The sequence below is a fragment of the Crotalus tigris genome, unplaced genomic scaffold (assembly GCF_016545835.1).
Source record: "Crotalus tigris isolate CLP2741 ecotype Arizona unplaced genomic scaffold, ASM1654583v1 scf7180000021050.780039, whole genome shotgun sequence".
Taxonomy (NCBI): Eukaryota; Metazoa; Chordata; class Lepidosauria; order Squamata; family Viperidae; genus Crotalus; species Crotalus tigris.
The window spans coordinates 669,944-697,279 of NW_024098328.1; the positions used below are offsets into that span (position 1 = coordinate 669,944).

Below are 27,336 nucleotides of genomic sequence, written 5' to 3' on the forward strand. Positions count from 1 at the left end.
CATAGTTATTGTTGTTAAAGGCAAGAATAAATAACAAAACAATTTTGCAGCTCTCTCTTGTTACTATATCCTCTTACCTCCAGAATGTGGCCTGGAATTGCACAATGGGCTAAGGCGCTAGGCTAAAATCCAGTTGACTAGTTTGCAGCCAGGTGTTTGGTACAAACCTTGCCAATGTGATTTTAATAGCCCAGGAAGAGAATAGGAAAATCTGAGGACAAGTTGGCAATCAATAAACCATGGTGCACTATGTTTGTTTTGCCCTATTTTGATTCTCTTCACTAGCAGCAATCCATTGATTTTAGAACTGCATGGTCATAAAGATAGAGGTCTTCAGTCTCCCAATCCCTGCTTATAGAGAAACTCTCTTGCATTTCGGCAAGGGTCAGGCCATATGCCCCCAATCAAAGGAAAAACCTGAATCCAGTGGCCCAGAAGGCGGCAGAGCTGCTGCGTCCCTCCAGTTCCTTTTCCTCAGCCCCTGGGCCCAGACACAGTCGCTGCTCCTCGCCATAGCTGGGGTGAGACTTGCAATTATGTCCACCCACTTTGTCTTGCAAAGTGGTGCTCAACCAGTGCTCTTGTCTGTCGCCGTATCAGGAGTCCTGACTAAAGCGGACAAGCAGCGCTGTGTTTGTAGGCATCAGCTGCACCTGCTGAAAAGTTTTCTGCTTGCTCCTTCCTGCAGCTACCTCCTTCGAAGCCTTCTTCATGTCGACTGGGCTGCCGGCATACGTCTTCCTGCCCGCTTTGTTCTGCAAAGTGGGGTTCATCTGGCACTCCCATCTGCTGCTGACAAACTGCAAATGTGATGTAGCCTTGACTACTGCCCCCTTCCTTGCCAGGGCGAGGCTGGAGTGCTCAGCCTTTAATCGGGATTGCCGGCATGGCGGCAGGAGGGAGCACTGGGTAAGCCCAGCATTACAGGATGAAGTGGTTGGATGTAATTCCAAGTCCTGCCCCAGCTATGGCGAGGAGCAGTGACTGCATTTGGGCCCAGGGGCTGAGGAAAAGGAACTGGAGCTGCCTTCTGGCCCACTAGATTTGGGTTTTTCCTTTGATTGTGGGTGCAGTGGGCCAGTCCCGAGGCGGTAGTGGCCAGTCCCCTGGCTGTTTCCGAAGCAGCACCATGGACCAAATGTAAACACCCTGTGTTTACATTTGGTCCACTTAGGGCCATTGCAGCATCCCCCACGTGATCCAAATTCAGACGCTTGGTGACTGACTCATATTGGGGTGTTCTGGGGTCGTGTGATCACTTTTTGCGACCTTCTGACAAGCAAAGTCAATGGGGAAGCCAGATTCATTTAACAACCATGTTACTAATTTAACAACCATGTTACTAACTTAACAATTGTTGCAAGAAAGATCATAAAATGGGACAAAACTCACTTAACAAAAGTCTCACTTAGCAACAGAAATTTTGGGCTCAGTTGTGGTGTAAGTCAAGGACTACCTGTAATGTCAAAGAGAGATATCTAGTGGTGTCCTGATGGATCACCACTTAAGTATGAGTCAGCAGTGTGCTACAACTGCAAAAAAAATCAATGCAATCCTAGGCTGTATCAGCAGAGGAATAGCATCAAGATCACAGGAAGTGATGGTATCACTCTACACCGCAATATTGAAGCCACATTTAGAATACTGTGTCCAATTCTGATCAGCACAATATCAAAAAGGTGCTGAGACCCTAGAAAGAGTGAAGAGAAGAGCAATAAAGGGACTGGAGGCTAAATCATACAATGACAATTAAGAGAACGTGATATGTTTATCCCAACAAAGAGAAGGCTTAGGGGAGACATGATAGCCATCTTCAAATACTTGAAGAGATATCACAGGGAAAAAGGGATCAATTTATTCTCCATAGCACCTGACAACAGGGCAAGAAGCAATCAGTGGAAGCTTATCAGAGGGAGATCTAACTTGGAACTAAGGAGGAATTTCCTGATAATGAGAATGATTAATCAATGGAATAATTTGCCTCCAGGAATTGTGAGTCCTACATTACTGGAGATTTTCAAGAAATGACTGGACAACCATTCATCCAGGATGAAATCAAGAGTCCTATCCCAGGCAGAAAGTGTGACTAGAAGAACTCCAAGGTCCCTTCCAGCTCTATGATTCTATGATTTATGAATATTCTGGGAGGAACTTCCGGTGGATCTGCGCGGCGATGGCGGCTACTTTCTAGCCATCCTCCTGGGTAAGTGTAATGAATCGCTATGAACAGCGTACATCAGCTGTTCAGCGGTTCAAAATCCCCCTCCCGGGCAAAGGGGGGGGGAAGAGGGTTGTCTGAATAGTGGTAGAGCCTCTTATGTACCCCCAATTTCTTTTTTTGGGGGGTGACAGAGTGCTCCCACGGAGTTCAGACTGTCTCCGCTTCCCAGCTGCTTTTGTCCCTAGGGACAAAACAAGCCGTTGCAATCACCTCCGCGCTTAAAGGGACCTGGTGAGTTTTTTTTAGAAGCGGACAGAGTTGATTAGAGGATTTACTTTTTGCTTTCTTTGATTTTATATGTATTTTAAGTTTAAAGGTTTATTTTCATGTTTATATTCTCTCCTTTTACTTTTTACTTTGTGCTGAAAGGGAAAGTAAAATGGCGATTGGCAGACTTTCTAGCGTTTTTTTTTCTGGGAAGCTAGAATGGCGATCGGCTTCATTTACTTTCTCTTTTCTTTTCTTTTTAATGATTGGATGGATCTTAGAAGCATTATTATTTTTGTTGTTTAACTTTTTAAACATTATTGTTTTTGTTTGACTTTTTTGCTTTGTCTTTTGTACTTTTAAAAGGCAGGCTTTTTGGTGTTTTTTCTTCCCCCCCCCCTTTTTTTTCTTTTTAATGATTGGAACGGATATTTTAATTCCTTTTTTCTTTTTTCTTCTTTTCTAACTCCCTTTTTTATCATTATAAAGATTTTCTTTTGAGGGAGTTATGATTTTTTTGAAGGAATTTTTGTAATTCTCAAGAAGGAGTAAAGTTTTTTTTTTTTTTTTAAGATGGCTCCAAAGCGTCCAGGGACTTTTACAGTTCTTAAATCAATAGTTTCACCCTCTTCTGTGGTCCAACCAGCAATTGTGAAGGATTTGCAAGACATGATGGGAAATGTTACAATTCAAATTAGGGCAGAAATGAAAAAGATTTTAGAGGAAAATAACAAGATTTTGAGGCAAGACATAGTTTTGGCTTTAAAAGGAGTTGCTTCTGTTATTGAAAAGTTGAATTCCCGTGTGGAAGAAGTAGTTGAAAAAGTGGAATTAATGGAGGGAAAAATTGAAAGTATGGAAAAGGAAACGGAAAATGAGATTCTTATGCTCAATATGGACAAATGGAATATGCCTTAAGAATTAGAGGCTTGGGAGAGTCCTTGCAAGGAGATCTGAAAGAGATGGTTGCAAAGGACTTTGCTGTGATTTTGAATAAAGAAAAAAAGGAAATACTTAGTGAAATTGAAAAATTATTTCGAGTTAATTCTGTGGTGGCAGTGCAAAAGAATTTGCCAAGAGATGTGGTAATTTACTTTGGGAAAAGATCTCTACGCAATGAAATTATACAAGCTTTTTATAAGAAGAGATTTCAAATTGCTTCACAAGATGTTATAATTTTAAAGGAGATCCCATCTAAAATTTTAAGAAGAAGAAAGGAGTTTGCTTTTTTAGCAAATGAACTTAAAAAGAGACGAATTTCGTTCAGATGGGATGTTCCGATTGGAATGGTGGTGAACTACCTGGGGATATCTTATAGACTTAATACTGCTTCTCAAGCAAAAGATTTTTATACTTCGGTCTTGGGGGTATGTTCATCGTCATCTATTAAGTTTAAAACCTTGGAAGAAAAGAATGTAGAATTACAGTTTGAAGACCCTAAAATTGGGGAACCTTTGCCTGAGAGATCTCAACACGTTCAGATTGAGGAGCAGAAGATAACTTGTGTAGCACATAACTGTAAAGAAAAGCAACAACAGAAGAAGATTAAGGAAGTTTCACATCTAGTGGTTTCTGAATCTGTGGGAGAAGCAAGACTTATAAAGCCTTTGGAGCAATCTTCAAGGATGGAATTGTTGTCTGAAATGAAAAATGGGAAATCTCAGCTTGAGGAGTTTCAACAAGTTGAGAGGAAGGGGCAGAGGACAATTCGTGCAACATATAATTGTAAAGAAAAAGACCAACAGAATAAGGAGTTTAAGGAATCCCCACTTGTATTGGCTTCTGAGTTGTTGGGAGATCCAGAAATTTTGGAGCAATCTTTAAAGCCAGATCTCAAAGTACTTCTCTTGAGTTTGATAAGGTTAAAGACGAATATTCAAAATTAGAGAATGATAAGGATGGAGAATGAAAATGGACATTCGAGATTGATAATAATAATATCAGTATGATAATGGATGGAGAATGAAAATGGACAATTGAGACTGATAAGGATTGTGTTTTTTTGTGGATGGAATTTGTTATTGGTGAAGATTTAAATGTTTAATGTGTTTATTGTGGATGGAATTTCTTATTGATAAAGATTTAAATGTGTATAAGGGATTTTTTAAGTTTTAAGTAATGTTTAAATTTGTGTTTTGGGGGAGTTTATAAAAATGATAATAATATTAGCATGATATTAGAAGGTTTGGAGTATACTATAATGTGTTTAGTGTCTGGGTTTATTTTTTTTCTTCTAATTATTATTATTACTATTTTTAAGATGGAATTTGATTAAATGTGTATAAGGGGATTCTAATGTTTAAAGTTTTAAGTAATGTTTAAATTTGTATTTATGTTTAAATTTGTGTTTTGGAGGGAGTATAACTCGTTTAACTAAATGTATTTAGATTTGTTTATGATTTATATTAGATTTTATATTATAGTTATAGATGTTCAAAGAAAGTAGTGCTTAAAATTGTGTTTTGGGAGGAATTTATATAGAATGTGGATAATATTATAAGCATGATTAGAAGATGTTCAGAGTATATTATAATGTGTTTAATGATTATTACTTTTTAGAGATAATCTATTTAATTTAGAATATTAAGATTTGTTTAGGATTTATATGTGTTTTAAGTTTTATATGTGTTTTAAGTTTTTTCTTTTTTTCTTTTTTTTTTTGAAATATTTTGGATAAGCCCATAATCAACTCTGGGAGGTCCAGGGGAGGGTTAGGGAGGTTTGGGGAGTTGGGGGAGGGTACGGGAGGCTGGGGGGGTTTGGGGAGGGGATTTGTCTTGTAAAATTTGAAAAATTTTCAATAAAAAAAAAATATTCTGGGAGAATAGCATTTGAAAACACTATATTCCCACCAACTAGTGATTCTATTCTAAGATAATTACTGACAGCACAAAATAATTCAGTTTTGCACATTAAATAGGTTAGGTAAAAGAAAGAAAATATTTCACTAAAAATGTTAAGTGAATAGACTTGGGTATTATAATACGACAAAAAAAAAACAGTTTTAGGGTGCATTATCATTGTGCATTCCTAAAGCACTACTTTATGATAGTGATTGTTTAAATCAGTGGTTCTCAACCTGTGGGTCGGGACCCCATTTGGGGTCGAATGACCATTTCACGGAGGTCGCCAAACAAGGCTGTCCGCCATTTTTTCCCCCTTTTCTTTGTCCACACCCCTGGCACCCAGTGATGTATAAGTGGCTGGGGGTCACCACAACATGGGGAACTGTATTATGGGGTTGCGGCATTAGAAAGGTTGAGAACTACTGGTTTAAATGAAACTAAATAATAATGCAATAATCTATCACATTGGGCAATAGTCTGTCACATTTTCATCCCAAAGAAGCTGTCTATGAAGTTACTTCAGTCAAGGGCACTAGATGCTATTGAGAGTCATAATAAAGATTAACAAGGTCACACTTCTTCCATCTGTCTCCTGGACAATAACCCATGCATGTATAAATAAATAAGTAAATAAATTAGTAATTAAGTAAATACATAAATACATAAAATTATGTACAATAACCCATCAAATCATGCATGTATTAATAAATAAATAAATGTACCTCAACTTGAAAACAAATTAGGGTAATTGTGAACTGCATATCTATTTCAATTTAACCCACGCAGATTTGCTTCATTTATATGTATGCCAATACGAAGGAATTTCTTTCAAATTCCCTTTATTTTTTCCTAGCTACTTGAATACACTAAATTACAAAACACAAAAGTTGGAAAAGTCGGATTAAAGGTTGACTTAATTTAAATGATTTAAAAGTTATTCCATGTGGATTTGGCATATCATGGTCCAAGAACAAGCTAGTCTATCTACAAAGTTTAGCACTGCTAATATAGAAATAATTTGCTCTATTAGTAATTCAGGATGGTATGAGACAAAAAGTCAAAGCAGATTATGAAAAATTCTTAGAAGAGATTGCACTGGAAAATATTTAGTAAATATACTTTATTATTTAGAATTACCTTAATAGGTGGGTGCTGAGTATGGCAAAAAGCATTAATCTTCTTCTGCAGTGACATCTTCATCTCAGTTAATATGACACACTTAAAAAAAAGTCCAAAGGTAAATCTTAGATAACACAAGGTTGACTATAACCAGTAATTTATAGACCAACAAATTTATTAGATAATCCAGTTTCTTTTATCTACACCAAATAAATGTTTCTAACATTCATTTACTATAATATGAAAAAATGTTTATGATGTAATAGTCTAACACCTCAGCTAGCTATGTCAGAAATAGTTTAATATACTTTTCACTTCTGCAATGAATTATTCTTTTTTTAATAATTCATCATATAGTTATTTCTTAGACTTGTGCTTCTACCTTCTTAACCTGATCCTATGCTGTAATCTGATTCTTACCAATTAAAATGCCCAATGCCATATTTATTAAAAAAAAATCTGTAAGAAAGCTAGAGACTTGGTCTCCTCTGACTGAAAGTGGTTCTACTCACCTCATGTCAAGGGACTAAACAGCTTTTTCAATTATTCTGAGCTCTTTCCATAGTATTTGTTACATTAAAAACAACCTAAATTTTGTGCATGTATTATTTATAACACAATCATAACATTAAAATTGACTAAGGAAGGTTCAAATACCATTTTAAATAATTGACCCTAAAAAATGTTTAAAAACCCCAATGCACAGGGGAAGCGACACATAAATTAATGTAAGCCTACTGAATATCTAAGATCCAGCAGTAAAGCATATAGGACTAAAGTCCTAAACTAAAGACCACCAGGCTCCAGCTAAGGATAATAAGGAAACCTGGCAATGTAACTATTTGCACACTATTTTAATTCTTATCTAAATAATGCACAAAATAGTAGTCAGATATAAATGAAAATTTCTAAACTAAGCAGAATCCAGTAGGATTTATAGCAATCAAAGATTATTTCAAGAAAAAATAATAGGAACATAGGAACATCAACATACAAATCCTACCCTTTAATGCTTATGTTATTTGATTCAAGCCTGTGTGTGCAATTTCTGCATCATGACATAATGGCACAAATTTCATTATATGTTATCCTTCCTGAGGGATCTTATGGCAGAATCCAGCCCACAAATCTACATAAACATACACATGCATAAACCGACACATACCTGTAATCATTTAAATTCAATGAGACACTTAAAAATGATCCTTCTGAGGAGATAATATCTGCCATATTTAGGATAAATCAGAATGTAGCTTTAATTCTAAAGTACTTTACAAAATACACATCACAATGTATACACTCATGAAAGCGTGACAGGACTTGCAGTCTCTATATTTCCATTAGACACGTAAATCAAATCATTTCCAAATCCTTTGCACAAAATGCTCTGATGAGAAAAGGAGGAAATCACCTTCCATTTGTACATAGATTTGAATACTCAGAAATAATAGTTCTCCCTCTTGCTTCTTTTTATTACATTCAAGAATTTAAAGAAATACTTATCCTCCTTTTCCTTCTTAACGCAACTTCTCAAGTATTTGAAAAACTGAGAAAAGGTTAGATTCTCACTGTCTAAGTGGGCTTTTCCTTAAAAGCAGCAAAAGGAATTGCCAGTTTTAAATGCCTTCAATTTATAAATATTTCACTGCTGTTTTCAAGTCTTTATGTACAAAGCAGGAGTTTGGGACAGGAGTCAGTATTGTAGGAATCAAGGCTAATTAAATAGATGTTTCAAAAAGGTACCACATACCTGATATTGTTTCAAAAAAGAAATATCAGTGATTTCATTTAATGGATCAGTTGATGACATCACTTGGACATATGGATTCAGCTCTGCAATGTGATGCTGTGCTGCTTCAGCTCTGAAGTGCATGTAATAATTGTATTATTAATAGATGTGACACGTACATTCTATCCTGCCTTCTGATGCATCTGCTTGATCAAGTTTTCAAGTTCAGCTCTATAGACATATTTGCAATAAATAATTATATCACCTGCTCTCACATATAATCCAACCCCTATTAATATTTCAACAAGGACAAAAACCCAATTAGCACTCATTCACATTACAAAAACCTTCCTAATTGAAGCAATTAGTTATTTAGAATACTACATTAACTCAGTAAAGATAAGAGTAAATTTCAGAAATATATAATATATAATTTGATTAAATTACACCCAAATGAATATTATCAGGACTTTCTGGTTGGTTATTTGTTTACTGATCTAAATTTGAATTAGCAAGGTGAAATTATACTTATCTTCAAAGATTCAGTTACATTATGTATTTTAATGATCATTTACAGAAAAAGTTTTTAAAATTGATTTTACCAGATTATCCTCTAAAACTGTTTCCATTTATCAACAAGACCTTAACACTCCTTTTCTTGGAATCAAACACTACTTATGATATCTCTCCTGTGACTGGCCTGTTTTTCAATTAACTTCCAGAAGAGAAGTTGCTCTTCTTGTTTTCCAGAACACTGCACCACTTGTTTGCCAAGAACATGCTGTTAACTAACAAGTCTCCATTTTTTTTACCTTAATAAGTTGTTAGTTGTTTTCACTTTCAATGTACCTCACATCTTGCTGCTAGATGCTTCACAAGGCAAACAGCTATGCTATATGTGGCTTTCTTCATGGATTTATATTATCTATGTGTTCTTTTCCTATTCTTCAAGAATAAAATCTAAGCAACTAGTGTTCCATTTCATTTTTATTAAACAACACCAAATTAAGATGAGCCTTCCAAGCATCAGGAGAAAGAATGGGGAGTTAGATCCCACCCCCACTGTTGGGGGAGATGAAGAATTTTTTTAATTCTCACCATTGGATCTCTGTATTTTTTTAATTTACAAAATATCTGGACTTTATTTCTATTGAATGTTTCTTATAACTTTGGACTGAAATATAGAAGAAAAGGAGTTCTGGGTTAGATGTGAGCGTTATGGGCTCAGGAAAATGGGGCTCCATTTTCTATGTCCGATTTCACTCTGCTGGGGACCCTAAAAAAGTTCTAAAGTCGCCTCAGAGAGTCGACGAAGGAGGGGACCCTCGTTGATCACAGAGGGTTGTGGCCCTTCCATTTGATCCAAGGAACCCTTCAAACCGGTAGGAGAAAGATTGGCTGCATTTAGGTGGCCACCAACAACCCAAGCCACCAACAACCCAAGATAAGCACTAATTAACAACCTCTGAACAACGCAGATGGAACTGGATGAGAACGTAATCCTCTCTTTATAATTTTAAAACTTCTTCCTGGAAAAAAGAATTCCCAAAGCAAAGAATACCCCCATATGATAGAGAGAAGGATTAATTTCTGCTCCGTTCTAACTTTCCTTGGGGGAAAATTAGAGAAAACTACAAGATTAATTTGGATTTAATACAGAGATACAGCTTTGACAAATTTGGGGGCTAAAAGTATTTTTAAGACTTTGTTTTTGAAAAGATACTTGGAAAGTTGCTGAAATAAGTTTGGACTTGAAAGCTGGAAGATAGAAGTTAACGACAAATAGTGGTGAAACTTGGCATTACAATTTATTACGCTTAAAGAAAATTTGGCACGAAGCCCGGACATAGATAAGGCTCTTTGTTGTTGCTGAAAACTTTCACTTTTACAGATTGCAGCTGGGAAAACGGGTGGGGGATCCTTGGGCTGTTTCATCTGTAAGAAGGAGACAATAAACCAGTGATGGTGAACCTTTTAGAGACCGAGTGTCCAAGCTGGCCTACTGGGTGGGCGTGGCCAGCTCGACATCACTCACGTCAGGGCTTCTTGTGCAGATCTGGGCAGGACTGGGCAGATCTGAAAGTTTCCGGCGGAGGGAGGATGGGACCAGGGCAAGCGCCAGGTCATGGTCCACTGGAGGAGCCTCACTGATATTAAAGGGGGTGGGGGAAGACATGATATTAAAGGGGGTGGGGGAAGACATATTAAAGGGGTGGGGAAGACATGATATTAAATGGGGTGGGAGAAGACATGATATTAAAGGGGGTGGGGGAAGACATAATATTAAAGGGAGTGGGGAAAGATGATATTAAAGGGGTGGGGGAAGACATGATATTAAAGGGGTGGGGGAAAACATGATATTAAAAGGGTGGGGGAAGAAATATTTAAGGGAGTGGGAGAAGACATGATATTAAAGAGTGTGAGGGAAGAGATGTGCTGAAACCGGCCCTCTGCCACGCCACATGAGGCGGCCGTTTGCCTCCGGCCGGAGCCAAGCAACCATGCCACATCGTACTGGACATTTGCTGCACCGCACAAGGCGGCTGTTTGCCTCCGGCCGGAGCCAAACAGCCACACCATACAGAACTGGACATTTGCTGCGACGCACAAGGCAGCTGTTTGTTTTTGGTCAGAGGCAAACAACCGCCTCATGCATTACGGCAAATGTCCGGTTTCAGTGCAGTGCAGATGTTTGCCTCTGGCGTAGATCTTTGCCTCTTCTCGGTGTGCTGGTGGTCCGCTCGCCTTCTGCGGCAGAGGGGTCAAGACAGCAGCCAGAGGTGGCTCTGGGCAAGGTGGGCGGCGCTTTGGCGCTGACAGGGCGGAATCACCAGGCAGGTTGCCAGCCAAGAGTTGACAGCCTTTTGGGAGAGCAGAACCCCTGTCCATCTGCGTAGCCCAGGTGCCCAGCTCCTCCTGACTGGGGGCGAGGTGGTTACAGCCGGCTTTTGACTCCCGGGGCTGCAAGGGCAGCCCACAGCGTGGTGAGTAGCAGCTTGCCATGGCAGGGGGAGGGAAGATTGGTGCCCCAATCAGTCCCCCGAGCCCTGGACAAGCTACCACATGGATTGCTATGCCGCCAATGTTTTCCCCACACAGACCGCCCTGCCACTGCTGCCGTTTCCCAGCCCCATGCCCTGCATGGATCACCCTGCCACCACCACTTGGAAAAGGACTCTGCCCCATGGATCTAGGGCTACACAGCGATTTCGTGTGCGCCCCCATGGCTGATCCAGGCAGCAGAGGCCTGGACTCGCATCCATGACCGTGGGGCAATCCATGGCCATGGGGCGAAATCGCTGTGCAGTCCTAGATCTGTGGGGCCTTTTGCAGGCCTCTGGAGCCTGATTGGGCCGCTGGCACATCGCACAATTGCCTTGCGGCCATAGATGCGAGCTCCAGAGGCTTCGAAAAGGCCTCTGCTGCCCGGATCAGCTGGGGGGGCGCGCGAAATCGCTCTGGAGGCTTATCCGAACTCATGCTGCAGCTGCCTCCACCATCCAGCTCAGATTCCCCAGCTCTTGCAGCTGCTCCCTGACTCTCAGTGCAGAGAGAAAGAGAGCAAGAGCGCAGGAGCACGTGGAGAGGGGGCAGGGAGCAGCCAGGCCCCGCCTCCCTCTGGGGCGATGGCACACATGCCCACAGGGTTGGCTCCATGTGCCACCTGTGGCCAGCGTGCCATAGGTTCGCCACCACGGCAATAAACCATTCTGAACTGGCTGGCCTGTTACAAATATTGACTGACTTTTAGTTTCAAGAACTATCAAGAAATATTAAGAAACTGGGAAAGTTGCTTCTGGACTATTTTTCTTTGGAAGAAACATGGATAATCAACAAGAAAATGTAAATGGACTTCAGAAAGAAATTCTTTCCATGTTGACATCAATTCAAGAAACAATTGTTTTAAATTATGAGACTAAAAATAATTTAAATAACATAAATGAGCAACTCTCCAACTTAAACTTACAAACAAAAAACGTTCAGAAAATGACCATAAAGAATGAACTACCAACTCAGAAACCAGAAGAAAAAATAAAGAAAACTGATATAAAGATGGAGGATTCGAAAGAAGAAAGCAACAGACAGGTACAGATAAATAAAAATTTGGAAGACCAGATATAACACAGGAAATGGGAAAGACATTTTAGTTTTCAAGACTTCAGAACATATTTAAGGACAAGGAAGAAGAATTGATAGAATGGATGACAGAGCTGTTAGGAGAAATGCTGAAAACTGGGGAACAAGAAACTAAGAGAAACTGAAGGAGAAAGAAAATGGAGGCTGTTTAATGAATATAAACGGATTAAGCATTTTTACAAAAACAATTTAAATAAATTGTCTTTTTTATTCCAAATAATATAAACAGAACCAGAGGAAGAAATACTTGGAAAGTTATTTGGCAAAGGAAGAAAGCTAGAGTAAGACTGAAGAAAATAGAGGTCCCGACTAATAGAGGTCCTGACTAATGGATGTTTGAATATGATTAAAAGAATAGACAATTGTTAGAAATAAAAGGACCATTATAAATTAGAATGATGTGATTTGTAACTAGGATAACGTAATTTGCTATAAGATGAGAAATATGAAAATACTAACAGGGTCAGTATAAGGGAAGCTTTTAGTTACCCAATGTAATTAATTACATTTTTAATTATTACAAAGTTATTTTGAATATTGATGGGAAATTAAAATTGAAAAAATAAGAGTACGGATTGAATACGGGAATTTTGATTGCAAATACATTTGAGATACGTTTTGGCTAGAGAAGATATTATAAATTGATATTATTGACACTATGTATAACATTAGAAACATGTGATGAAGATGTTTATATTTAATTGTATAGTATTAATAGCGGTAAGAATTATATTTGTATAGTCTGGAAAAATGATTATTCTTGGGAGAGAACCAGGGAAATACTGGATGGTGTAATATTGGATATTTTGAGTGAAAGTGAATATGTACCACTGAATGATAAAGGAAATCAGACATCGAGTTGTTTATTAAGTACTTATGATTGTAAAACTTGAAATTAATAAAATATTTATTTTTAAAAAATGTTTGTTGTTTGTCCATCGATTTCGATGAAGTCCTTGACATCTTGTGGGTTATGGGCCATCAACGATGTGTCCGTAGGTGGCTAATAAGACCAATGTTAGCACGGACTGTTCTGCCACATACTGAACAAAGAAATGTAGACACTGTTACTTCAGTATTTGCAGCTCTGGCTTTGCGGAGTGCTCGCTTTTCTTGTGCCAAGATTGTCCTTCTGCGTTCATATGTCTGGCAACCCTGGTACACCAAGGTGCGCCATGTTGGTCAATCATGTGCCAGAAGTTCCCAAGAGATGGTGTTAATATCCAAGGACTTTAGAGAAGCTTTCAACGTGTCTTTGTATCGCTTCTTTTGACCCCCATGCGATCGCTTTCCTTGAGACAGCTCACCATAGAAGAGCTGTTTAGGGATGCGATGATCTGGCATCCTTACAATATGGCCTGCCCAGTGCATCTGGGCTTTCATCAACAGAGTGTAAACTGATGATAGGTCTGCTCTGGAGAGGACATCTGTGTCTGGTATCTTATCCTGCCACCGGATCCTCAGAATTCTACGAAGGCAAGTCATGTGGAAGTAGTTCAGTTGCCTAACATGCCTCCTGTACACTGTCCAGGTCTTACTAGCATACAATAGGGTGGTTAGCACTGCTGCCTGGTAAACTTTAAGCTTGTTAGCAAGACTTATTCCATGGCGGTCCCATACGTTAGTCCGCAATCTACCAAATGCAGAACTTGCCTTGGCAATTCTACAGTTGACCTCAATGTCAATTGTCACTGCATGGGAGAGGGTACTACCAAGATATGTAAATTGGTCCACTGCCTGCAGCTTTTGTCCCTTTACTGTGATAGTAGGCTCTTGATATTGGGCTTTTGGAGCTGGCTGGTACATCACTTCAGTTTTCTTCGTGTTGATGAAGAGGCCAAAGTTGTCACAGGCGGCTGCGAATTTGTCCATGCTGGCTTGCATTTCCTGCTCCAATCCTACATTAAGGGCACAGTCATCAGCAAAGAGGAGATCTCGTAGCACAGTCTCCTTTACCTTGGTGACAGCCTGAAGTCTTCGCAGGTTGAACAGTTTCCCATCGGTTCTGTACCTCAGATTTAAAAATGAAATATAGAGGAAAACATATTTTCTTTGTTCTTTGTTCTCTGATCAGGTTTCACAGATTAAAATGACTGAACAGTGGCTGAAAGGAGAATAGGAGAATATGTAGCTTCTAGCCTTTTAAAAACCTTAATGAGCTGACTTCCGGTGGCGATCGCCGTGCCGATGGCGGCATTTTTCTTAGCCGCCTGTCTCGGGAATGCGTAAAAGCCGGCAAGACAGCGACTATCAGTTGTTTGGCGGCTTGGAATCTTCTTTCTGGGCGAAGGAAAGAAGGTGAGTCTTTTCCAGATAGAAGTTGAGCTCCTCTAGTCTCCCAAAGATCCTTTTTTTGAGCAGGGGGAGACGAAGGGTGAGAGCTCCTTCGGAGTCTGGATTATCTCCGCATCCCAGGATGCCTTTGTTCTCCGGAACGAAGCCAGATGCTGCTTCCACATCTGCTGCCTAAAGAGAATTGTGAGTAAAATCTGAAGCAGACAGAGCTGTTCAGGAGGATCAGAACTGTGATAATTTTGAACTTTAACTTTAACTCAAGAAAGAATTAATATCTTCTCCAGTTATTATTTTAACAAAAGGAGTGAGAGAAAAAATGGCGGAGGAATCCTGTTTCTTTGTCTGAAGACTTTCACTTTTACTTGGCAACAAAGTTCAGACAATGTAACAGACTTTGCTTATTTAAAGAGTTCCCCCTTTTTATGCATGGGGGATTTGTTTTTATTATCTCCTTATTTTATTTTGTTATAAGAAGTGTTTTTTTTTCTTCTTTTTTAAAATGGCTTCAAAACGCCCTGGAATCTCTTCTCTTCCTAAAGGCTCAATTTCTTCTCCAGTAATTCAGACTGTACAGCAACCTAAGCCTAAGTCTCCTCCACCCTCCCCCCCATCTCAGGCACTCACACTTAAAGATTTACAGGATGTTTTACAGGATGCATTGGAGAAAACTGCACAAAAGATTAAACTTGAGACAGCAGAGCTTTTGGAGCAGAAAAATGAGATGAGAGAAGATATCGTGATGGCTTTCCAGGGGTTTGCTGTCCACGTAGAACGCCTTGACGACCGTGTAGATGAGATGGTGGGAAGTGTTGAAAGATTAGAGGATAGAGTGGAAAAAGTTGAAAATAATGTTGATGCAGCACAGAATGAAATTATAATGTCACAATACAGAGATATGGAATTTGCTTTGAGAATAAGAGGGTTGAAGGAGAATGTGCAAGAGAATTTGAAAGAAGAAATTGCAGCAGAATTAGCCCCCATTTTGGGATGTGAACCTGAAGAAATGATGAAAGATATAGAAAAGTTTTTTAGAGTTAATTCATGGATTGCGAGGCAGAGAAACTTACCAAGAGATGTGGTTATTTATTTTTCCAGAAGATCACTTCGTAATGAAATTATACAGGCTTTTTTATAAGCAAACATTTCAAATTGCAGCTCAAGATGTTATAATTTTGAAAGAAATACCTCCCAAAATTCTCAGAAAAAGAAAGGACTTTGCTTTTTTGGCTGAGGAGCTTAAGAAACGACAGATTCAATTCAGATGGGATGTACCTGTTGGAATAGTAGTGAATTATGTTGGCACACGTTATAGATTTAACACAATTTTAAAAGCAAGAGATTTTTACGTTTGTGTTCTGAAGGCAGGTGCACCACCATCTCCAAGATCCAGAAGAAATAAAAGCAAGTCTGAAGAACAGTTGGCTGCAGGAGCAAGGTCATTAGCAGGAGAAGAATTGTTGGTTGAATCTATGCAGCAGTGCTTGGAGATAAAAGAAGACCCAAGGGAACAGAGAATGACTCGTGCAGCCCATAAACGTAGAGAAAAAGAACAACAAAAGGTAGATGTTGGAGCCACAACACAAGTGGTTACCTCTGAGCCTGTGGGAGGAACAAGACCGAAGAGGTCATCAACTGCAGACTTAAACACAGTGTTCCAAAGGCTTCACGCCACTAAAGATGGTAAAGTTCCTGACATGGAATGTTAATGGTTTGAATTCACCACAGAAAAGAAAGTATTTCATAATTTGAAACAACATAAGAATAATGTTATATGTTTGCAAGAGACTCATATTGCTTTAAAGGATCAAAAGTATTTGATTAATTCCCGGCTGGGAGTACATTTTACAGCCTCTGCTCCACAAAAAAAAGGAGTAGTTATTTATGTGAGGAAAGATTTATCACCGAAGTTAATTGACTCTGATCCACAAGGAAGATATGTTATTATTGATTTATTATTAAATGGTAAGAGATGTCTTATCATTGGACTATATGCTCCTAATCAGCAACAAAAGTACTTTTATAAGATGATACATCAGAAATTAATTCAATTGGATTATAAATCAGTTATTATGATGGGAGATTGGAATGGTGTTTTAGATTCAAGTAAAGACAAGAAGGGCTCTTTTAAATCTCCCAATCATGCAAAATTACCTAAAGTTTTTTTTTATTTGAAGGATGATCTGGAACTTAGAGACATTTGGCGAGAATGGAATACTGAAGAAAGAGACTTCACTTTTTTTTCAGACAGGCATCAATCATACTCCAGAATTGATTTTTTTAAATTACTAATGATTTCTTTTCTAAGGTGAAGAATGCTAAGATATTCCTCAGAATATTGTCAGACCATAGTCCTGTATGGTTGGAATTATCTATTGAAGATGGGAATAGAAGGACTTGGAGATTGAATGAAAATTTATTTAGACATGAGGGGAATTTACAGAGATGTAGAGCTTACTTAAAGGAATTTTTTCTTTTGAATATGCATAAGGGTACTTCGATGCCAATGGTTTGGGATGCTAGTAAAGCATATACGACAGGGGTTTTGATTTCTATGAATAATGCGCATAGACGTAAACAGATGCAGAAACGTAAGGAGTTGGAAGAAGAGATTAAATGTAAGGAAAAGGCTCTTATATTAAATCCATTGGATAATAGTTTAAAGGTTTCTATAACTTTGCTTAAGGAGCAATTTAATATGTTAATAACTGATCAGATTGCAACTAATTTGAGGTATATGAAACATAATACATTTTGCAATGCAAACAAACCTGGTAGGTGGTTGGCTTACCAACTACAAAAGAAACAGAAATCAAGGATTATAGAAAAAATAAATTATAAAGGTAAAGAAGTATATCAACAAAACTTGATTAAAAGGACTTTTTTAGATTTTTATTCAAAGTTATATGCTAGTGAAAGTATACAAGTTTCAGATATAGAAAAGTATTTACAGGAAGCACATTTTCCTAGACTTACTATTGATCAACGAGATGAGATTAATGATTTAATTACTTCTGATGAGATTATTTGGGCAATTAAGCAATTAAAGGTTGGTAAGGCTCCAGGTACAGATGGATTAACAGCAATTTATTATAAGATGCTATTTGAAGAAATGATAGAAACATTGAAGGAACTTTTTAATAACATTCTGTTGGGAGCAGAGGTACCTCCATCTTGGAGAAGGGCTTTTATATCACTGATTCCAAAGGAGGATCAAGACTCAGCCCAAAAATTATAGGCCTATATCTCTTTTGAACACAGATTATAAGATTTTTTCAAAAATATTGGCAAATAGATTAATGCAAGTTTTGAAGCAATTGATCCATAGTGATCAAACTGGATTTATAACTGGAAGATATATGAAATATAACGTAAGACAAATTGTTAATCTAATTGAGTATTTGGAGAAGAATAATCAAATCCCGGCGGCCTTGATATTTTTAGATGCTGAAAAAGCCTTTGATCAATTAGATTGGCAATTTTTATTGAGAGTAGTAGAGGAAATGAATTCTGGGGATAAATTTTTGTATGCTTTTAAGGCTATATATCAACAACAATCTGCACAAATTATAATTAATGGGGGATTAACAGAAGCATTTAAAATTGAAAAGGGTACAAGACAGGGATGTCCCTTATCCCCATTGTTATTTGTTTTAACAATGGAGATTTTACTTATTAAAATTCGTGAGTCACCTAGAATAAAGGGAATAAAAATAAATAAGAATGATTATAGGTTGAGAGCTTTTGCTGATGATTTGGTTGTTGACATTATCTCAACCGACAGACTTGGTTAGGGATTTGGTTGAAATTTTAATTCAGTATGGGAAGGTTTCTGGTTTTAAGGTAAATAATAATAAAATATTATCAAAAAATGTGTCTATGAAGGAAAAGGATATTTTGGCTAAACTGACAAGTTTTGAAATAGTGAGAAAGGTTAAATATTTAGGAGTATATATTACAGCTTCTAATGTTAAATTGTATAAAAATAATTATGAGATATTATGGGCAAATGTGCAAAAGGATTTAAATGACTGGAAAAAATGACAATTATCTTTGTTGGGGAGAATTTCAGCAGTTAAAATGAATATACTTCCAAAGTTTCTTTTTTTGTTTCAAATGATATCTATTTTGAAAAAAAGATGCTAATTTGGAGGAATGGCAGAAGGGGATTAATAAATTCATTTGGGCAGGGAAAAAGCCAAGAGTTAAATTTAAGATTATACAAGATATACGGGAAAGAGGAGGACTTAAGGCACCTAATTTAAAATTGTACTATGATGCGGTGGCTTTAGTGTTGATGAGTGATTGGCTCAACTTAACAAATAAAAATATCGTTTCTCCTGAGGGATGGGATTTATTATATGGATGGCACGAGTATTTAATTTATGATTAAAAAGTTGATCAGGTTTTTAAAACCCATATTTTGAGAAGTGCCTTGTTGCGTGTCTGGAAGAAGTATTATTATAGGTTAAATTATAAAATTCCAATTTGGGAGGTTCCTGGACATGTGATAGAGGGAATATTTAGGGGAGTGAATTTGGATAAGATTTCTTATAAGGAATTACTTAGTTTGGCTGGGCAGGATTGACAATTAAAGTCTTTAACTGAGTTGAAGCAAGAAAATATTGTACACTCTTGGTTTCATTATAATCAATTGTTAGTGAGGTGGAGTTTAGATCAAAGGTTGGTATCACTTTAGAGGATGTGAATTTGGTAAAACAGATTAAAGATCAAAGTCGAGCTCATATAAAGAGAATTTATAATGTTTTAATAGAATTGGATTCTGAAACAGAGTTAGTTAAAGATTGTGTGGTTACATGGGCTCAAAATATTCAAGAGCCGATTTTATTGGATACATGGGAGACAATTTGGGTTAGAAATGTAAAATTTACTCAAGCGCAAAATTTAAGAGAAAATTTTTATAAAATGTTTTATAGATGGCATTTGGATCCCCCAAAATTGTCCCGCATGTATCCGAATTTACAGCCCAAATGTTGGAGATGTGGAAGTTTAGATGCAACCTATTTTCACATTTGGTGGACCTGTAGAGATATAAAAGCTTTTTGGATTAAGATTTGGTGGAATATTCAAAAGATTTTTAAAAGAAAGATAAAGTTTACTCTGCAGTTATTTTTGTTGAGTATTATTGTAGATTTTGATGTTAAAGAAATCAATTTGATGTTGAATCTTATAACAGCTGCAAGATTATTAGTCGGGCAATATTGGAAGAAAAACTCTCTGCCTACTATGGAAGAATGGATACTTAAGGTGTCTAATTTAGCAGAAATGGCAAAAATCTCCGCCTATTTGAAGGACCATTCACAAGAAAAATATATTATGGTTTGGAGAAGATGGATTGATTACATTCAAAAGAAATATGAAACTGAAAAGTATTATCTTGCATATGAGTAGATTTTAGATAATTATTAATAGTTTTAATTATATTATTATTTTTGTTTATAATTTGTTAATACTTGTCTTGGAAAGGAATTAAAGCAGTGGTTCTCAACCTTTTTAATGCCGCGACCCCCAACCGGTCGTACGTTGAGGACTACCCAACCAGTCATAAGTCGAGGACTACCCAACCGGTTGTAAGTCAAGGACTTTCCCTGCCCGGGAGCGCCGTGCATGCGCAGTGCCGCCCCCTGCGCCGGCCGAGGCATAGCTGTCAAGCAGCAGAGACAGCACAGGCCGACCACCGGCTGGGCCACCAGCTGGCCCAGCCCAAGGGAAGTAAGGCACCCGCCGGGCCCCACGCACGTCAGCAACCCTCCCTGCGCCCGCCAGCCTCCCACCTCCCAGCCCTGGCCCTCTTTTACTTACATTTTTAGTAGTTGCTCAGCAGGAAGGGGTGGAAACTTCCAGACAGCTCGCCTTCGCTGCAGACAACTTGCAGCACCCTTTGCAGAATGGGACTTCTGGGGGGCTCAGCAGGGCAGAGACAGCCTGAACAATTCCTATTGGCTTTTGAAAGCCAATAGAATTAGACTCTATTCAAGAGAGTCTATTCTATTGGCTTTCAAAAACCAATAGAATAAAAGGGAGTAGCAAAGCTAAGCAAAAGGGGAAAAAATGGCGGACTGCATTGTTTGGTGACCCCCGTGAAATGGTCGTTCGACCCCAAATGGGGTCCCGACCCACAGGTTGAGAACCGCTGAGTTAAAGTGTGTTATGGTTTTGAGTGATAGTATAGTTGGTTAATGTTAGTTAGATTATGTTTGTTTATTTGTTACCCTGTAATCAGCTCTGGGAAGTGGGGGAGGGGGGAAGGGTTTATATTGTATTAAATTTGTAAAACTTTTAATAAAAAAACTTTAATGAGCTGATAACAATTTTGCAAAATATCTTAGGGCATGGAATTTTGATTAAAGATACACAAAAGGACTTTGATCCATTTCTAGACCAAAAAGACAGCCTCCTGGCTGGAGAAATAATAAAGTGGATTTAATCTGTTGCTCCAAAGCTTAAGTCTGCATATTCTTACAGTATCAGGAATATGATAGGGAAAGTGACAAATTCTGGATGGATTTATTACAGTTAAGTTATTTGTGTTTTGACTGGACGGTAGACTTATTCTGGAGACTGAATCTATTATACCTAACTAAACAACAATTTATAAGAGATGGCCTTAAGAAGCAAATGTGGATATTCGATCCAGGACAAATTATTTATAACTTTGGGGATGACTTGAGATAGATAAGATGCCACATGAGTGGCATCTTATCTATGAGTGGATTACAGTAAGAGTTTGTTAACAGGGAGTTTTGAAACTTTAATTTTGCTTTATTTTAGTGTTATTATTCTTCCTGTAAACTATTTTGTCACTAATATAACATATAGAACACAGGTCAATAATTTAGTAGCTAATTTAGATTTAATAGTTTAAAGAGGATCTGTTTTGCAAGGGGTGGAACTAATGCTGTAATAATGTATTAATCAAGTAATGTATTAATGTATTAATCAATATTCAAGTAGAAGGGATAATATACGTATAGGTGGTGGGGATCTTTTGATGCACCTTTTTTAAATGTTTTGATTGTTTTGTGGTTTTGTCCTTTTTTTTCTTTTTGGGGGATTATTTTTATTGCCTTGAACTTGGATAAAGGATACAGGACATCCCTTTTTTAAACTTTGATTGTGATATAATTTATTTTAATGAAATCTTTCATGAATAAAGTTATGAATATTTTTTTCCAGCGAAAAAGTTGGCTATACTATGTTACTGTAAATTAGTAAATACTATACACCAGATATTTCTATTTAAAAAACATAAATTACTATAACTCACTGCATCCTACACACCATCAGAGAATGTAGTGTATACATTTTACCCACAATTTGGAAATATGATGTCATTGATATTTTTCAGTAGATATAAAAATGTAACTTGAATAGAGCTCATACAAAAATTGCAATAATTTTGAAGACTCGACCATGAGGTGTATTTTTAAACATAACTGTAAAATCTGTCAACATAGTTAGCATATATTTGCTCACAATATTTTAAACATTGTACAGACCTGTTCCTTACATTTAGAACATCATCTTCACGAGCAAAGAAGTTTGTTCCTAAATCCCATGTCTTGCATTGTTTCGTATCATGGATAGTGAGAGCCTCGAAATAGTATTAGAAGAAAGGAATAAAGTATATTTGAAATAGCAGTCATACAACATCATAAATATACACACTATCACTCATCTATAACATCTATGAATTACAAGTAGTCTTTGACTTACAACCGATCACTTAATGACCATTCAAAGTTATGAGGTATTCAAAAAAAGTTACTCACAATCCATTCTCAGAGATACTACTGCTACAACACCTCTGAAGTCACATGATCACATTTCAGGCACTTGGCAAGCAGCCTGCATTTATGACTGGTTACAATGTCCCATGGTCACATGATCATATTTTGCAACTTTTTTGCCATTTTTGGCAAACAGCATTTGGGATTCAGACTTAAGACCAGGTGATTTGCTTAATGACCATGATGATTTATTTAACAACCTTTGTAAAAATAATCATGGTGACTCGACTTATGACCATAATTTATGACCAAAATTTTGAGTTCAATTATGGTAAAATCAAATATCTTTATTACGTTTTTTGATCAGCCTTTACAGTAAAAAAGAAAGATAATTTGACATAACAATTCATTACTGAGAAAGGGTAAAAATCAATAGGATAATTAAACATCATATCTAGGTATGTTTTGCACAGTTTTGTAACTTGATGAAGATATTTGACCACCTGATATGTGGAAGTGGAGTTAGAAACCCTTAAAAAATAGTAAACATAAAATTTATCAGTGTGACTTTTGTATTTAGAAATTATTGGGATGATCAAAACACCATATGAAGACATGAACGAGAGTTTCTACTTCCTTGGATCCACAAGGACACTGTCTATGCAAATAAGGAGTCCCATGAAATCTTCTCACCAATAGATTAGATGGGAGGGCATCAAAATGAGCTCTGGAAAAGGCCTGTTTATATTTCTTTAGGATTAGATCCTACAGATATCCCAAATGATGATCAAGTTGTAAGTCAAGGACTACTTGTAATTCATAGAAGGCATGCATCTGTCTAATGTTTGACGATGGAATTTGGGGGCACTGGTGATAATATTTTGACAATCAATGTCCCTGATTATCTCTTTTATTGTTGATTCGCCCTTCTCCAGACTTAATTTGCCTAAATATTCAGGAGAGAGGCTAAGACTACAAGGTTCTGCTATACAGATACAGTACTAGTGAGATTGGTAGCTATCTGACAATAGTAAGGCATCAAGTCTGTAGGCTCAAACATTGTTCTATATCCTGAGATTAGAATCTTTAACACTTAGCACATTTACTTCAAGCCTCAATATTACACAGAGGATGTGTTTTTGATATACCAAAGGAAATTTAACTGAATGGCTTCATAAATCTTTAAATTTGTATATGGGCGAAGTTGAATCCCTTATAATAGTTGGGCAATTATTTTAGCCATAAACAATTTCATTGCTTCTGGAAGTAATTTGTCCCGTTGCTTATGAAATGGAATTATTGCTTGCATGCTTTTTTGGGCAGTAGCAGTAGCATAATTTACCTGGACTGTTCATTTCCTTGAAGCCTGAAATACTATGCCCAAGTATTTAAAACATTTGACCTGCTCTAATTCATGGGAATCAATTGTCCACTTAAGTTTTTGTCTTTTGTTAGGAAAAACTAGAACTTTAGATTTATCATAATTGATTATTAATTCTTCTCATCGTAGTAACATGCCATGGTTCTCAGTGTCCACTTCATGCCAAGAGAAAACAAGGAGAGAAGAGCTGCATTGCCAGCGTAAAATAAAATTTGGAGGTATCTGTTGTCTAATTTAGGTACAGGGATATCAGCTCTCTGGAGAGTTTTAATTAGAGAGTTCATCGCTTAGAGAGTTAAAGAGTTAAAAACCAATGCTGCTAAAATAAGTTTTTGCTTTCATGTCCTTGACAGTCTGCATAAAGTGGAGAAGGTCCCCTTCTTGCTTATTATCCTTTATTTAGTTTTAAAATAGTTTAATGGTTTTATTTAATATCTATTAGCAATTTTAGTTCCCTATACCAGATTTTAGTAATTTTTAGAACTTTAGAATCAAGACTAGCTGGCCTTCTACCGGCTGAATCTAACATATGCTAATAGTGCATGGCAGCAATGGCTACATAATAGGGATGAAAAAGAATTGTCTTCGTAAGTTGAACACTACCTGTATTAAGTTTGTTATACATCTACACTATAAATGCTTTTCTTCTTGTTGATATTTATGCATTACATTATCTAGAAGCATCCAAATAGTTACTGATGTTGTGAATCTAAGGCAATCCATAGGTTTCTATAACCAACTTGCTGGAATTGGTCATCAGTATTATAAGAAGAATCACAGAACTTGCTGAATAGCTATTACACTAAACGTTCTGCTAAAATTACATGAATTAAAGTTCAGAGACTTGAGAAATATTCCATCCTCAAAATGGCAATTTATTTTATCATCAAAATTTTACTTCAAAAGAACTAAAAAGCAGTTCTCTCTGTGGTCTACCTAGGAACCTAAATAACTGAATATTCTTTACAAAGACAGAACTTATGTTTTGCTTTTAAAGAACCACTAGAACCAAAATCCTTGCATAACCAAACAAAAAGCACTTCAGAAAATTAATCTCTAATAGGTGATTTTGAAGAAGTAATGCCATTGTCATGGTTCTGACAGATGAAACCCTTCAAAACAACTTCGAGGCATTGTTTACCTTAAAAAATCTTTATTTTGAGTAGCATAATATCGGCACTGCATAATTGAAGCCAAAAACTAAATTCTCCTCTCCTGAGCACATATTATCAAAGCACAATTCCCTCTTCAATTAACAGTCATAAATCACATTCCCCAATTAGCTTGAAGAGGGGGGGGGCTCCTCTCCAGTTCTCCAGCCCACCAATTCCTTATCAGCTCTGGTTAAAATAACCTTGTTTCTCATGCTAGGTTTAGTTATGTCTAGCTGGACTCTCATTCACATCCCCCCCTCCCAGCATCATCGAACTCTAAAAGCAAAAGGTAAAAGATGGCTACATTTCCCTTTGTTGTCAATGTAAAAACATTCGATGTTAGCAGCGTTGACATCCACCCCCCCTTACAAAAAGGATAAATCCTGTAATATAAATAAAAGCACAGTTAGAGATTGCCTCTCAGTTTGTTAGGGTGTTTCTTATAAAACCTGTTATTGAGTCTATCAGCTTTCACATCGCTAGACTTCACCCAAGTGGCTTCAGACAACAAATATCCCTTCCATTGTACTAAATATTGCAATTTCTCTTTAAAAATTCTAGAATCAAGAATACGCTTTACTTCATAGTGAGCCTGTCCTGCCACCACGAGGGGCCCGGGTGCCTTCTTAGAGGGAGGTCTTAAAGTGGAACCCCGATAAGGTTTCAACAGGTTGCAATGGAAAACAGGGTGAATTTTTCCTAAGAGCTTCGGAAGTTTTAATTCAACTATGACTGGGTTAATAATCTTTACATTGGGGAAAGGTCCCAAGAACTTTGGCCCTAACTTCTTACTACATAATTTGAGCCATAAATATTTAGTCAACAGATAAACCTTTTCCCCAACTTGGAATGTTCGATGAAAAGCCCTTTTTTATCCGCCTGCTTTTTATATGTCTCGGAAGCCTTTTTTAAAGTGGTTTTTGTGAAACCAGTGCTGCTGTGAACAGAGTTATTGTAAGCCACCTCTGCGAAAGGGAGGAGGTCAGTCCAGTTAGTTTGTTGGTAGCTGACATAGCATCTGAGATATTGTTCCACCATTGAGTTCGCGGATTCAGCCGCCCCATTCATAGACGGATGAAAAGCAGATGATAGACCTTGAGATGAGCCAATTAGTTTAAGAAAACTTCTCCAAAACTTAGTTGTGAACTGCACCCTCCTGTCCGAGATTATTCGTTTAGGTGCGCCATGCAGCTGGTAGATTTGTTTCAAAAACATGTTGGTCAGTCATTGGGCAGATGGGAATCCTTTGCAGGCAATGAAGTGAGCCTGCTTTGAGAACAAATCTATCACAGTCCAAATGACTGTATTTCCTCTACTTTCAGGTAGATCTACTATAAAATCCATCGCAATTTCTTGTTCTGGTTCCCTTTCTAGTTGGGAAGGGTCTGCCACTGGTTGCAACAGCTCAGGGGGTTTCCTGGAATTCTTTTCATGGTGGCACATACAGCACAACTCCTGAAATAGCTTTACACATCCAGTTTCAATCCTGGCCACCAAAATTGCCAGCAGATAAGGTGTAGTGTTTTTAAATATCCAAAGTGTCCAGCCTGTTTTACGACATGGCCATGTTGGAGAGCGTTAAAGTGGAGGGTCTCTGGCAAGTATAACTTTCCCCCCTTGTAAGCCAAACCATCCTTGTATGTTAGGGAGGTTTGATTGTCCTTGGTCAATGAGGAGTTCTTTTATTTTCTTTGCCCCAGGGTCATCAGGGATAGGGGCTCTTGAAGGTAGGACTCTGCGTGGCATGAGTTGAGAGGCTGTTTGTGGATTGGAGATAATTGCCTCATTAACCTCTTCATGTTGGCTTCTGTACTGGGGCAGTCTGGATAGAGCATCAGCTAAGAAGTTTTTTCCTCCCCGTAATTAAAACAGTTAAAGTACTGCGCCCAACGCCCTTGTTTCGGGGTCAATTTGCAGGGAGTTTTCAGTGCTTCTAGATTTTTATGATCACTCCATACTTTGAATGGCATCTTGCTCCTTTCTAGATAGTGTCTCCAGTTTAATAGAGCCCAGCAGATTACAAGAGCCTCCTTTTCCCACATAGCCCACATCCTCTCACACTCATGTGAATTTTTTTGAGATGTAAGCGCAGAGTTGTAGGGTCCCATTCTGGTTCTTTTGTAGTAGTTCAGCTCCCACGGCCACGTTGCTAGCATCGGCTTGAATTACAAATGGCTTCCCTGGGCAGGGATACTTTAAGACCATTCAACAGCAAATAGTTTTTTTAAGTTCTCAAAAGCAGTCTGACAGTTCATAGTCCATGCTAGTGGTTGGCCCGGTCACGGCTTTCCTTACTCTTTGCCTATTTTTAATAATTCTATAAGGGGTAGGGCAATTTCAGCAAAGAAGGGGATGAATTGATGGTAGAAGTTGGCAAATCCTAGGAAGCTCTGGAGTTGTTTGCGAGTCTTTGGAGGCTGCCATTCAATTATGGCTTTCACTTTAGTCAAATCCATTTCAATGCCCTTGCTGGAAATTCGGTAGCCCAGATAATCTAAC

General features: G+C 37.7%; 1 protein-coding gene across 5 annotated transcripts in view; it reads right to left on the bottom strand.

Annotated features, from left to right (window-relative positions):
• UBA6 (ubiquitin like modifier activating enzyme 6) overlaps positions 1 to 27,336 on the bottom strand; it is a 177,696-nt gene that overhangs the window by 113,477 nt on the left and 36,883 nt on the right. For 2 of the 5 annotated variants that reach the window (XM_039369353.1, XM_039369354.1), the window contains exons 5-7: positions 22,072 to 22,166; positions 8,144 to 8,255; positions 6,412 to 6,492 (exon numbers count right to left, since the gene is read on the bottom strand). The exons of 1 other annotated variant lie outside the window; for it this stretch is intronic. In XM_039369353.1, coding sequence (XP_039225287.1) covers positions 6,412 to 6,492; positions 8,144 to 8,255; positions 22,072 to 22,166 — 288 coding nt within the window. Of the gene's footprint in view, positions 1 to 6,411; positions 6,493 to 8,143; positions 8,256 to 8,724; positions 10,232 to 22,071; positions 22,167 to 27,336 lie in introns of those variants that run through there. 2 more of the 5 variants (XM_039369356.1, XM_039369357.1) reach the window with 2 other exon arrangements.